Source organism: Sprattus sprattus (assembly GCF_963457725.1).
Source record: "Sprattus sprattus genome assembly, chromosome: 20".
NCBI lineage: Eukaryota > Metazoa > Chordata > Actinopteri > Clupeiformes > Clupeidae > Sprattus > Sprattus sprattus.
The window spans coordinates 26117855-26132374 of NC_137918.1; the positions used below are offsets into that span (position 1 = coordinate 26117855).

General features: G+C 41.1%; 2 protein-coding genes across 2 annotated transcripts in view; one reads left to right on the plus strand and one right to left on the minus strand.

The window, feature by feature from the left end:
• On the minus strand, window positions 1-12390 carry LOC308381725 (SLAM family member 5-like; the record flags this gene model as incomplete). Its single annotated transcript, XM_080859293.1, has 10 exons — window positions 1-68; window positions 728-764; window positions 2582-2680; window positions 2858-2895; window positions 2983-3084; window positions 3567-3830; window positions 4928-5236; window positions 10073-10261; window positions 10451-10734; window positions 12380-12390. 10 exons carry the CDS (start codon window positions 12388-12390, stop codon window positions 1-3), a joined length of 1401 nt encoding a protein of 466 aa, XP_080715419.1.
• Window positions 12391-13590: 1200 nt separating this feature from the next.
• The window catches only part of mau2 (MAU2 sister chromatid cohesion factor), a gene marked incomplete at its 5' end in the record, with an annotated part of 13176 nt that continues 12246 nt past the window's right edge, over window positions 13591-14520 (plus strand). Inside the window, 3 exons of the mRNA XM_080859327.1 lie at window positions 13591-13824; window positions 14208-14225; window positions 14455-14520. Coding sequence (XP_080715453.1) covers window positions 13591-13824; window positions 14208-14225; window positions 14455-14520 — 318 coding nt within the window. The remainder of the gene's footprint in view (window positions 13825-14207; window positions 14226-14454) is intronic.

The following is a 14520-nucleotide window of genomic DNA, read 5'->3' on the forward strand; positions in this document are numbered from 1 at the left end:
TCAGCTGAGGTAGGCTGCAGAGTGCTGTAGGCTGAGGTGACCAATGGCCCTGGGGCTGGAGTAGTACCCTGTAGTTCACACATTGGTAAGACAACACATACATCTTTTTAACATTGTGTTACTAGACTTACTATACACCACATGCAATAGCTAACTTTAGCTTATGTTTGATAGTGCTTAGCCTTAAACCCAGCAGTTCAGCCCTGCTTCGGGAAAGCAACCTGCTTGAGATGGCAGGTCAGATGAATGGCCATTCTTTCGAAGATTCTTAGTTCAAGCATGTTAAATCACGTACGACAAGGGGTTTCACAAGCTAAACACGTTATATTCCCACTTGGTGAGCAGCAACCTGACGCCATTAAAACATGGTTTCCTCTCTTTATAATCAGTTGTATATGCAGATGTCTGTAATGGTAGTCCACATAAATGGACGCCATGCATATATAACGCAGTGACGTGACATTTAATCATACCCTCAAATTTACATAAGAGACATCTGATAGGCTGCAGAGAATGTTCTTTTGGCAAGAATGCATTTGTGAATCAAGAAAAATTTGAAAAGTTTAAAATCTCCACAAATAAATAATGGGATATTGACAAATCGGGAGTGGTTTGTAAATGCACTAACTCCACAGTATCATGTGTAAATTATCAATCAAAGTGCTAACCTCTGTCTTCCAATCATCCATTGCTCCTTCTCCATTGGTGCTGGGGCCTCTTGGTGTACTCAGGGTTTTGTCTTCACTGGATGCCTCCAGGGGGATCTACAGGTGCAAGGAGAGAGTGTGAGGAGGGGGCTGTTATATTTGATTATTGATTATTTCCCTGTGTTGCTGCCTATAGCATAAACAAACTGACTAAGTAAGCTGGGCAAACAGTGACCCCAATGGCCAAATTTAAAATCACATAAAGCGCACATCGTTGGCATTAACCCACATCAATGGATTTCAATTGTTAATGGTCAACAGACCTGTCGTTAACAGGTTTTGAGGTGCTGCATGGGCATTTTGAATCAAGCAAAAAGACGATTGACAGCTGGTCTGCGGAATTACATTTTGTGATCACTATCATAATATTCTTTTTAAGAGCTTCAATTATGCTAGGTTATTCCTTTCATTTAAACGATAGATGTCGAAAGATGTCCTTGCTTTTCAGCAAACATCAATGTGGTTGACAGGATCATGGCAGCCTAATGTTACTGACTAAACTCTGTACCAGAAAACCAGGTTTAGTACACAAGTTTTTCTTATGTGCTGCTGCTGATGTGTAATTTAGCATAAATTGGTATCTGATATCTGAATTGGACTTAATGTTGAAGGGGACAACGCTTGGAGTATACCGGATATTTTACATGTTTTTTAATATATATATATATATATATATATACTGTATATAGTGCAAAGTTGAGCTAGTTAAAGTAGCATAAGGGATTAATTGCTAATCGATAATGAGATGCTAGCGGCCAAAGCTAGCAAAATATCTTGAAATATGCTTACTTTGACACTATAACAAACAAGTAAGTCAACAACTGTCCTGACACAGTCAAACATCAAGTTAGTTCAAGGCAAATCAAAGCAAGACGGCAAATAAGCTACTTACTAGTTAGGCAGACAGTAGAAATCAGGCGGCTTCAGGCAAAACTAAAGAACAAAGTTATATGCCTACGGACCCTGGTATGGCAATGGCACGGAGGCGATTCTTCATATAAAAGATTGTCGTAGCGGCCCAATTTTTTAAGCTGTTATTTTAAGGTTAAACCTCTTATTCTTACCCTTACCCTGAAGTACAATTACTGAATAATGCTACTTTAAAGGCTAATGTGAAGAGGTACGTTTTTAGTTTTTTTTTAAAGATCTTGAGCGAGCTGGATTCCCTGATGATTAGTTTTTATCTTACGACTGATGCTGGGAACCTCCAATAAACCAGCATTCAATGTTCGCAGTGTTCTTGAAGGCAAGTATTTGACTAGGGAGTTTGCAATGTAACTTGGTCCTAGCCCATTAAGGCCTTTGTATATAAGGAAAAGGACCTTAAAGTAAATTATAAAGGTTACTGGAAGCCAGTGCAGAGCAGCTAAAACTGGACTAATAACTGGTTAATAGCAGACCTGCAGAGTTTTGAATGAGCTGAAGTCTCTCAGCTGTTTTTTCGGGAGGCCAGTATAATAAACAATAATCAAGCCGTCTTGAAATAAAGGCGTGAATCAGTTTTTCAGCATCTTTTTGATTAATACATTTATAAATATAATATATACATTAATAACACTGAGGTTCTAGAAACCTAGGGTTCTAGAGAATATAGAAGGAAAACCAGCTGGCTAGAGAGAAGGAAGGGGTATTCGAGTTTTTTAGACAGACATTAGGCCTTCTTAGTGGTCATTGAAATTGACTGTCTGGATGTCACACTTGTTAATGAGGTGTATCCTATTATAGTTGTTTTAAGGGTGTTGGTGATGTTTCACCTTACAGCCAATAATATACCTCTTTCATCATACTCACATTAATTTAGCCCTGTACATGCACAGAATGTCTTCATATTCACTACATGTTGAATGTGTGGAAAAGTGTATGCGGAAGTTAACCTGAGCATAAGGGTTCTCCTCAGGTGGAGGTGGCTGATGGTGACCCACAAGGCTGTAAGGGGAGCCAGCTGAATCAGGGGGCCCTGGAGCTGAAGAGATCTGCATACAGACACAGAGATACACCAGCACTATGGGTGATGGACCATTACTGAAATCAAGAAATGTACAACAGTGGACACTGGGTCTCACTTTTAAATCACAGCTGCCATTTAGTTATCATAGAAATATCTTTTCATGTGTTTATGGTTATGAGCAGATGGGGAATAATCTGGTTACCATGACTTGAGCGTACTCTGGTTGTGGTTGGGCTACACCTGTAAGTACATGGGAACCATCATCAGTTCTCTTTCAAAGCTGTGGTGAAAGTCATGTGATGTTAATATAACGAAGACTATCTGGACCTGCTGTCAGTCGTCTCTTCATAAGCAGGGCAATACCAGCACAGACAGGAACAAGGACCAGGATAAACCAAATCCTATTTCCAGGGGGAGTCGCTTTGTGCTCTGTGATTGAGAAGAATTTCAAGCAGCTTAATCAGACACGGACAAAGAGCCGCACGCAGTCCCTGCCCAGTCATTCCCAGTCCCTGCCCAGTCATTCCCAGTCCCTGCCCAGTCATTCCCAGTCCCTGCCCAGTCATTCCATCATCTCACTGTGAACTCCATAGTGAGCTCAGCGTATTGTACATTGAGTGATTCAATGAAATGAGTGCATGTTTAACCAGTTTGACTACAAAGTGCTTTTATCACCTTAAGGATCACCTTGAGTCTGAGGAGAGACTGCCTTTCTGTTTACAGACTCTTGACTTTGACTGTTTCATGTAGTTATTGGTACCATGACCATATTCTCTTTAAAGACATACTGTACATTCTCTTGTGAAGAACACAATATGCACTCATTGACATAAATGTAATATAGTGAGTGAGGGTGGTGTGAGGGCATATTAGAGTGTAAGTGGCTGATGGTGCATCCATCCCTTTCTTACCTGAACACAACCGACACAACTGATTGATCTCCATGGTAACATTTCTCCAGCTGACTGGGTTGCTATGGTTACAGATTATTCTACCACCTCTGACAGGGAGGGTGAGGGTGGAGTCAGTGGAATGTTCTTCCTCTGGAGAGCAGGTGCTGCAGTTACAGGTGGAGGTCAGAGAGAGGTCACGACCTTTACAGGTCACCGTCACATTACAGGAGTCCCTGCTAGACCAGTTACAGACCATGGACAGGACAGGGGACTCCACTGGATCTGAAACACACATATAACTCAAGACACATTTTGCATCTTATCATAGAGCTGGAGACATCTACTTGAAATTTACTTGAGGTGCCAATATTCATTGTTTTAACTATATTTAACTATTTAAAATTCATCAGCATCAGCATCAGCAACTCTGTATTGAGCAAACTGTATTCTCTTAGGAGGAATGTAGAATAGGAAACAGTCAACTACATTAATTCCTCCAAATGTACTTTTAAGAAGTCTTTGACTGTTTTGGTTTGAAGGTGCTTTTATTTTTCCTATTCTACAGTGATACTAAATACAATACACTGATCTGTTACGTTTCTATGCCTGTTGGCCTATCCATCTCTTCCTTACCTGTACAGCACAGAAGTTTGATATCCTTTGTATCATTACTCCAGCTGACAAGGTTGCTATAGTTACAAATGAGAACACCACTTCTGACAGAGAGGGTGAGGGTGGAGTCAGTGGAGGCTCCACCCTCTGGAGAGCAGGTGCTGCAATTACAGGTGGAGGTCAGAGAGAGGTCATGACCTCTACAGGTCACCGTCACATTACAGGAGTCACAGCTGGACAAGCTAGAAAGGTACTCCTCTGAAATGGACTCCTCTGGATCTGAAACACACACGCGCGCACACACACACACACAAACACACACAAACACACACACACACACAAAAACACACACAAACACATACACACACACACACACACACAAACACATACACACACACACACACACACACACACACACACACACACACACAAACACAAACACATACATACATACATACATACACGCACGCACGCATGCACGCACGCACGCACGCACGCACGCACGCACGCACGCACACACACACACACACACACACACACACACACACACACACACACACACACACACACACACACACACACACTCACACACACACTCAAACAAACACATACATACATACATACATACACACACATACATACATACACACACACATGCACACACACACACACAGACACACACATGTGTATCAGCAACCCAATTTTATGATATAGAACACAATATTGTACATTATTGTTCACTTCATGAGGAGAAATAAGTCTCTTACCCAGAACAGAGAGCCTGTATTCAGCCTTAACCTCAGTTTTTCCAGCACTGATCTCTCCTCTGTAGAGTCCACTGTCATTCTTCTGCAGGTTCTTCAGCTCCAGAGAGAAGGTCTCTTTATTAAACTCCAGTCTGTCTTCATGGGTGAATACGGTAACAGTATCTCTCAGAGGTACATATTTCATTATTTTATCTTGACTACAGTACCACATGACGTAATCTACACTCTTCTTCTCCAGCTGCTGGTGTCCCTGGAACTCCAGAGTGACAGATCCTCCAGTGGGTCTGAACACAGACACAGGTGACCCAGCTATGGAAGGGCAAAAATGTTATGCTATTTTGTCTGAAACTGAGGTGTTAGTGACGTCCCAATACTGTACTGTATAAAACATCAGACATTCAATAAAAGCACACTGATATGTTGTCAGTACATGAAACTCATTTCACCGCATTGCATGGTTTTGGTTAGGGTAAGAATTGAACTGAAAGAAATTAGAATAATGAAATTAGTCTGAGCTGCAACTTAGATGCATAAGGTGTTGTGGTCAGTGTTGTGCAAGTTCACACCTCTCATGAACTAGTTTAAAGTTCAGTTCATACAAGTAAACATAAAAAGTTCACGTTCATAGTTCACCATTTCAATTCTGAACTAGTTCATAGTTCAGTTAATTTCATAGTTTAAAGGTGATGAGTGAGACTGAAAGACTTAACCTCTTTTTTAAAGAAAACTTTATCCATCACTACCCCTTGCAATAAACTGCACTTCATAAATCAATTCCTGAAATAATTTTTAATTATTGATCATTTTAAGGAGGACATAATTCGTACAGGAAGGTGAGATTTTTACTGTCGGAAACTTCAGGCAGTGTGTCAAAACCACGCACATAATAATTACGTGCATCGGATGTACTTGCTGAGTCTGCAACACTGTTTTCACTTTCACTTGCCCCTTTTTTTATAAGACCAAGAGCTGCTGTCTTGGAATACGTTGCTTGTTTGGTATACATGTGTGTGCGATCAGGGCCGGATTGAGACATTTTGAGGGCTAATTACCAGGATGAGGCCTATATATCGCCCCGACGCACATCATGACACGCACACAAACCCACGCCAGGTGCACTGACAAATCAGTGCTTTAAAGTCCACAGAACCACTCTGTAAATATGATCAGTTTAAAGCCAAGGATAAAATGTATGTGTGTAGTAGACAACACTGGAGACAATAATAAACCAAAAATGTAAATGTATACATATTTACATTCATTCAAAAGCAAAAACAAGGCTAAATAGCCAGGGAATGAAATAACGTATTGATTAAGCATATGCCTATTCAGTGAAGCAACTGTTTTTACTGAGATAAACAACGTACCAGCTGCCATGTTTTTCTGTTAATTACAATTGTACCAGGATGAGGGACCACTGAGACACAAGGTCATCAATTTTAACAAAGAAAAGAAAAACCAAAACACCCTAAATCGACAAAATGCCTGAATTTGTATCAGAAGAAAAGTTCCTAAAAAGTTTCAGTCAGCAGGATATGAAAGTCTGGACTCTACCTGTGTGATGCATGAAGGCCACCAGAGTCAGATAACACACAACTCTGGCTGGAGTCATTGTGTTCAACAGCTGTATGAAACTGCTGGCTGAAGCTGTGCTTTATAGAATCAGATGGAGGAGGGGTTTAAGGTCCTCTCTGCAACTTCACAAAGAGGTGTCATGCAGAATCAAGCCTGTGGCAGAGTTGAAAAACAACTCAATAAGCAGTAAAAACACTGGAGGACTAGGGGGAGTTAATGGAAAAGGTTCTGAAATCCATTTTGAAGGTTCTGAAGTGAGGTCATTCCTGGAAGGGGTTCCTTCTTTTCTTCTGTCATTGTCATTCTTTTTCCTGCTCTCTCAGTGCAGGTTGGGTTACCTCACCATTTAGAAATCAGTTTAATATCAGAGATATCATGCACTTTCATGTTTCTGGACTGTGAGAGCATTAGGAAAAAGATGCTAAAGGAAACTAAATGAGGCCGATTTTCTCTCTGTAGCGGTGATGTGGGCGGGGAAAGTGTTGATAGTCACTGCATGTCAGTGGCTTTGCTATTACATCATATCACTGCAGAGAGTCACTGCATGTCAGACTGCATATGCCACATAACTGATAACCACAGTAATCAGTTATTGCGCAGATTGGCCAGTCCAATGGGAAACCAGTCAATGGAAAATTAACTTTTTGACGTAAAAAAATAGACCTTCACTTAGACTTAGACTTGCCAGCAGAACAGAGACTTCTAGGAGAGTAGCTCAGGGGATTGTGATCTGCTCAAGGTGGTTGTGGTCTCTACAGACACACAGAAAGAGTTTAAAAGGTTCAACTTCCTGTGGTTTAACTTCCTGTCTGCAAAGAACTTCACAAAGAACTTCACCATGCATGCATGAAAGAACTTCATCAAGCATGTAGCAGAGTTGAAAAACAACACAATAAGCCGTAAAAACACTGGAGGAATAGAAGGAGGTGTTGGAAAAGGTTTTTGAAGGTTCTGAAGTGAGGTTCTTGAAGAGGTTCCCTCCTTTCTTCTGTCCTTGTCATTTTAACTGCTGCAGCTTAGGATGTGAGCACCTTAAGGGGATTGGTCACTTCAGCAACTCAGAGCAAAGGGTGAGAGCTCCTTAAGAAGATTGGTCACTTCAGCAACTCAGAGTAGAGTGTGAGAGCTTCTTAATGGGAATGGTTACTTCAGCAGCTCAGAATGGAGCAGTTGTTGTGTTTTTAATTTAAAGTACAACCTTTAAACAATTAAAAGAAGGGACTTGCTGAGCTATAAACAAATGAACAGTCTAACCATAATTTCCCATGCCAAATTAGGCAGAAGCTAGTGTGACTGGAAGAAGGCAGGCCAAGCCTGGTCCTCACATAGGCACGAACCAGAGGTTCATGAAACACCAGTGCCCAAAACATAAACAATACTGATGTTATGAAAGACATATGTGAAGGGTCTTCGTAGAATGCCAAAAAAAGGGAGACATATCGTGTTAGGAGAGAAAATCTTAATGGAATTGACACACTGATAAGTGAACTGTCACTATTCGTCCATTGGCGGCCTCTGGTGGCCAAAGGACAGTTATACGGACTGGTTATTGTGCACACGTGTCTTTGTTGTCATTGTGTTCACTCACCTGTTTCCTATTACACACTCATTCCCAAATATTACAGAAGATATGCAAATGGCACAAAAACTGGCAGGGTGTATGAACATTGTTGAGTGCTAACAAATTAAACACGAAACATAATGCACCCGTCGCACAGCATTGTGGGAACAACTATGCCGGCATGCTACAATACTTATAAAGTGGTCATATAACCTACTGTTTTTTGCCTACCTACATTTATAACCTTAACTGTTTGAATCAAGTAAAATTGATGTCTACTAACAAACTTTTTTTCTCTTTTATAGCATGTTCCGAACACACACACACATCTTGATTTTTGTGTGTTCTTTTGTCTGCCTCGTTTTCTATTGTCAGTGAGGAGCGGCAGGCAGTGTGTGTTAAATGAAACCAAGTCAAATAAAGCTTTATTAGATATGTAATATATAAGTATATTTAATGTGATACAAACATTTCAACAACAAAATCAATAATTAATAAATCAATACATTTCGTTCAATTGCCGGTTAAAGAACAGAGCATTCTATAACTGAAGCTACGTAGATAAACCTTCACACTTAGACTTAGCCTTCACAGCAGCATACAGACTGGTGGGAGAGGAGCTCAGGGGAGTGTGACCTGCTGAGGATGTGTGTGGTCTCTGCAACGAGCTGTAGATGGAGTTTACTGCAGGCTGAACACGTACACAAACATCAGCACTGAGACTTTATGACTAAACACATACACACACTTCAGCACTGAGTGATTTAGATTGAACACATACACATACATCAGCACTGAGTGATTTAGGCTGAACACGAACACATACATCAGCACTGAGTGATTTAGGCTGAACACATACACAAACATCAGCACTGAGTGATTTAGAATGAACACATACACAAACATCAGCACTGAGTGATTTAGACTGAACACATACAGATACATCAGCACTGAGTGATTTAGGCTGAACACGAACACATACATCAGCACTGAGTGATTTAGGCTGAACACATACACAAACATCAGCACTGAGTGATTTAGGCTGAACACATACACAAACATCAGCACTGTGTAATGTGTGGGTTTATGTGTAATGTTAAGGGTTCTGTAGAATTGATGACATTCTTCTTACCTGAGGTCCTTCTTCCTTGCTGCTGTGCAGTCTGGATGGATTCAGTGGCCTGTTACCATATGATGTGTGGTTGGAGCTCTACAGACACACAAAAGGGTTTAAAACGTTTAAATGTTTCTCATGTTAGCTTATGAGCTTATGATTGTGTCAACCCCTGCCTGTAAACAATGTCAGAAGGGATCATCAGTGATGCTGTTTACACTGTTCACTGGGCCTGACTTCTGAAACCCTCCGGCTACACACACAATATTGCTTCTGAAACAAGGAGGAGGTTCCAAACTTTCACTTTCACATTTGCTGCACAGACCTACACAATGTCCTTACCTCAGGACAGAGGAATTGACAGTATGACAGGAACAGGAAATAAAGTGACTGAATATTCAGAGAGCACGTTCTATAATGACAAAAATATTGGTTTTCTGACTGTGAGGAAAACATTTTGATTACCGCAACCGTGCCATACTCTGTTTGTGTGCCACGTACACCTGAAAGAACATGAGCATGATCAGTTCTCTTTCACAGCTGAAATGAAAGTCATGTAGTTGAAATAGCAGAGTAACAGAGTCTCTATGTAGCTACCTGATTTCACTCGTCTCCAGCGATATACAGCAATAACAAACAAAGAGATGGCAACAATAGTTGCTACGGCAATAGTTGCAACAGCAATAATGGTTCCATAAGGAGTCACACACTGTTCTGAGGAGAAAACAAATCATCATGAAGCGAACGCTGGGCAGATACTGTAGCATACTGCATGGAGCAAACGGTATTGAAGAATAGGAAACAGTCAACTACATAGAACACTTAATACATACTTAATACAATACACGGATATGCTTAGTTGCTATGCCTGTTGGCCTATCCATCTCTTCCTTACCTGTACAGCACAGTAGTTTGATATCCTTTGCATCATTACTCCAGCTGACTAGGTTGCTATAGTTACAAATGACTACGCCACTTCTGACAGAGAGGATGAGGGTGAGGGTGAGGGTGGAGTTAATGGAGGCCCCACCCTCTGGAGAGCAGGTGCTGTAGTTAAAGGTGGAGGTCAGAGAGAGGTCATGACCTTTACAGGTCACATAACAGGAGTCACAGCTGGTCCAGTTAGAGACAACGGATAGGACAGGGGACTCCACTGAATCTGAAACACACACACACACACACACACATATTAATCAGCAACCCAATTTTATGATATAGAATATCATGTTGTACATTATTGTTCACTTCATGATGAGAAACAAGTCTCTCTTACCCAGAACAGAGAGCCTGTATTCAGTCTTAACCTCGGATTCTACCCCACTGATCTCTCCTCTGTAGAGTCCACTGTCATTCTTCTGCAGGTTCTTCAGCTCCAGAGAGAAGGTCTCTTTATTAAACTCCAGTCTGTCTTCATGGGTGAATATAGTAACAGTGTCTCTCAGAGGTACATATTTCATTATTTTATCTTGATGAAAGTACCAGAAGATGAAATCTACACTCTTCTTCTCCAGCTGCTGGTGTCCCTGGAACTCCAGAGTGACAGATCCTCCAGTGGGTCTGAACACAGACACAGGTGACCCAACTATGGACGGGAGAAAATGTTATGCTAGCTTGTGTGAAACTGAGGTGTTAGTGACGTCCCAATACTATACTGTAAAATATAATACATTGAATAAATGCACACTGATATGTTGTAAGTACATGGAACTAATTGCACTGCATTGCAAAGCTATAGTTATGGCTAAGGTAAGAAGACTAGGCAATGTTTACTGAAAGAAATTCAGTAATTTGGGAATTTTGTCTGAGCTGGACAGTGAGATGCATAAGGTGGTGTGATGGCATGCACACTAAACCCATAAATGCTAGGCTCAGTCACCAGCTAATATATTTGGGTGTGTCCAATAAAAAAGAGGAAACAATAAACGCATAACACAAAAATTCCTGTTAAAACATTTTATTGAACTGAATCTATATGAAGAAATGTTTTATATTGTTTCACTTCCATGTGAATAAAGTACCTCTGTCTCACACACACAGTCACTTAGGACCCTCTTTGCACAGTTAACAGTTAAATGATATCTGTTGGTTTTTCCATACACCACTGTGGGAGTCTTACCACTGTTATATCATCTACTGCCAAGGTTGCTTGCAGTAGCATTGCATTAGTTCAGCCATTTTAAAATTAAATTAAATTACATTAAATAAATGCTAATATTTATTCTGATTTCAACTTCAGCCAAACATTTAAACATTTAAAAACAACCAATCCAACAAAAACTTTCCTCAGATTCGGGTTTTCACTGAGATAAGCAACATACCATCTGTTATTTTTAAATGTTTATTACATTTCTACCAGTGACCACTGGGACCCAAGTTAAAAAATTGTATCCAACAAAAGACAAACCAAAACACCCTAAATCGACAAAATTTGTATCAGAAGAAAAGTTGCTAAAAAGTTTCAGTCAGCAGGTTATGAAAGTCTGGACTCTACCTGTGAGATGCATGAAGACCACCAGAGTCAGATAACACACAACTCTGTCTGGAGTCATTGTGTTCAACAGCTGTATGACACTGCTGGCTGAAGCTGTGCTTTATAGAATCGGACAGAGGAGGGGTTTAAGGTCCTGTCTGCAACTTCACAAATAGGTGTCATGCCTGTGGCAGCGTTGAAAAACAACACAATAAGCAGTAAACACACTGGAGGAATAGAAGGAGGTGTGGGAAACGGTTCTAAAGTTCGTCTTTCGCAGATTGGTTAGTCAAATGGGATACCAGTCAATGGGCAACAAACCTCCTGACATCCTTTCTATGTTGCTTTGGATAAAAGCGTTTGCTAAATGACTAAAAGTGAATGTAAATGTTAAATAGGCCTTTACTTAGACTAAGCCTTGACAGCAGAACAGAGACAGCTAGGAGAGGAGCTCAGGGGAGTGTGATCAGCTCAAGGTGTGTGTGGTCTCTGCACTGAGCTGTAGATGGGGTTAGCTGCAGACTGAACACGTACACAAATGTGTCAATCAAGCATATCCAGACCATGACTTCAGCACTATTCAATTCTAAGAATCCTTTGATAACCACTAGATTCAGGTCTCCTACCCGGCAGCGTACAGACTGGTGGGAGAGGAGCTCAGAGGAGTGTGACCAGCTCAAGGTGTTTGTGGTCTCTGCAACTAGCTGTGTATATGGGGTTTGTTTTACTTACTTTTCCCACATTTTGACTTCTATCTCAGACCCTGCCGATCTTTTGAATCAATAAACGAAAGTTTTTTACTGAAAACTAAATAGGAAAGATTCCTAAACAGAAAATGTATCACCAATAAAAGGAAGTGCACTTTAAGATTGTGTCGGCTCTTCACTACAAGGGTGTGAAGCAGTGACACTACATGACCACCTGTGCCCTGCAGAGCAGCAACCTCTGTGTATGTCCCTTGTGTAAACTGTGTTCAGGTACATCTGTGTATGTCCCTTGTGTAAACTGTGTTCAGGTACATCTGTGTATGTCCCTTGTGTAAACTGTGTTCAGGTACATCTGTGTATGTCCCTTGTGTAAACTATGTTCAGGTACATCTGTGTATGTCCCTTGTGTAAAGTGTGTTCAGGTACATCTGTGTATGTCCCTTGTGTAAAGTGTGTTCAGGTACATCTGTGTATGTCCCTTGTGTAAACTGTGTACACTTGTGCATCTGTGCATGTGCCGTGTGTAAACTGTGCTCAGGTACATCTGTGCATGTGCCGTGTGTAAACTGTGCTCAGGTACATCTGTGCATGTGCCGTGTGTAAACTGTGTACACTTGTACATCTGTGCATGTGCCTTGTGCAAAGTGTGAATAAGTACTGCTGCCTTACCAGTCTCAACACTTAGGGCCCTCAGTATAAAGGGTTAATGATATCTGTTGACTATTGTCACATTGATGTTGTTGGACGGTTACCACTGACTGCAGAGAAGATTTGGCAAATTTGTAATGGACATGCACAGATGTACCTGTACACAGTTTGCACAAGGGACATGCACAGACCTGTATACAGTTTGCTCATCCCCCAAATGCATGTTCCTCAAATGTGGCACTGTCATGCTAAAAAGTGACAGGGGGCGAAAAGGGAAATAAACAGGCTTTCCAACGGTATTAGATCTATTGCCAAGAAGCATTGTTACAACAGAGAAATAATTTCCCAAACACAAATGTCCTTACTTTTTGAGCTATGTTTACATCCTTAATCTTTTGTTTAGGGTGTTTTTGTTCGTGTAGCTTTTTTAATAGAGAGCTAATGTCAGCAAGTGCAATTGTCTTTTGAGTACACTTGTTGCACACTGCTGCGAGAATCGGCCACTAACTAACAGCAAAAGACCACGCTGTCGCCACCTGCCGGAAATGAAACAGGAGTGGCGTGACTGTTATTGTTATTGTTGTAAAAATGGCGACCGGAGGAGAGGCCCCGGAGTCTTGGTACCTTGCCCTGCTGGGTTTTGCGGAACATTTTAGGACATCTAGCCCCCCGAAGATTCGTCTTTGCGTGCATTGCCTCCAAGCCGTTTTTCAGTTCAAGCCGCCTCAAAGGGTCGAAGCCCGAACTCATCTTCAGCTCGGTTCTGTCTTATACCACCACACTAAGAATAGCGAGCTCGCCCGGAATCACTTGGAAAAAGCGGTAAGACTTCATTAGGAAAGGTCGAGGATACAACCTTAAATGGAGTATGAGAACAGGCCACTGTGGCTGTTCCGGTAGCGCTGTCTTCCATGTCAACACTCCGTAGAATAAATATATGACTCGTAGCTAATAAATACGCTCCTGTTGCTTGGACATATCATATAGGACTGATTTAAATGTACAGTTAGCTAATGTTGCTATTAGCCAGTTAGCATCTGGTGATTCAGCCTAGCTTTAATGTATCTTTGCAAAGAATCACTGGAGCTTATATGTCGCCCAGTTCAGGGTTTGCTTTAAACATTTTGCGTTGTGTCTTTTGACTGCTCTGTTAAGAAAAAAAAATGCATTTTTGACAAGCGTTTTGTCTTCTTTTCATTCCGCAGTGGTTCATCTCGCAACAAGTATCCTTTTACCGAAGCCTTTTTCTTTACAAATTGACTCATAACTTCACGTCACACACATGCAAAGTAGTCTACCTAGTCAACACATAATGACATATTGTATAGTGTGGAAAACTAGCGCATTAAGTTTAAGTTCATTCTTGTAACTTCTTGTGACGTTGTGATGTAAAGCTTTGCAAGTGGCAATGTTACTCTCCAGCTCAAACCTTTCCTTTACCCCGAAAATCAGCTTCCTCAGTTTGAAGATGTTAAATTTGAGGCAGCAAGTCTTCTGTCTGAACTGTACTGTCAACAG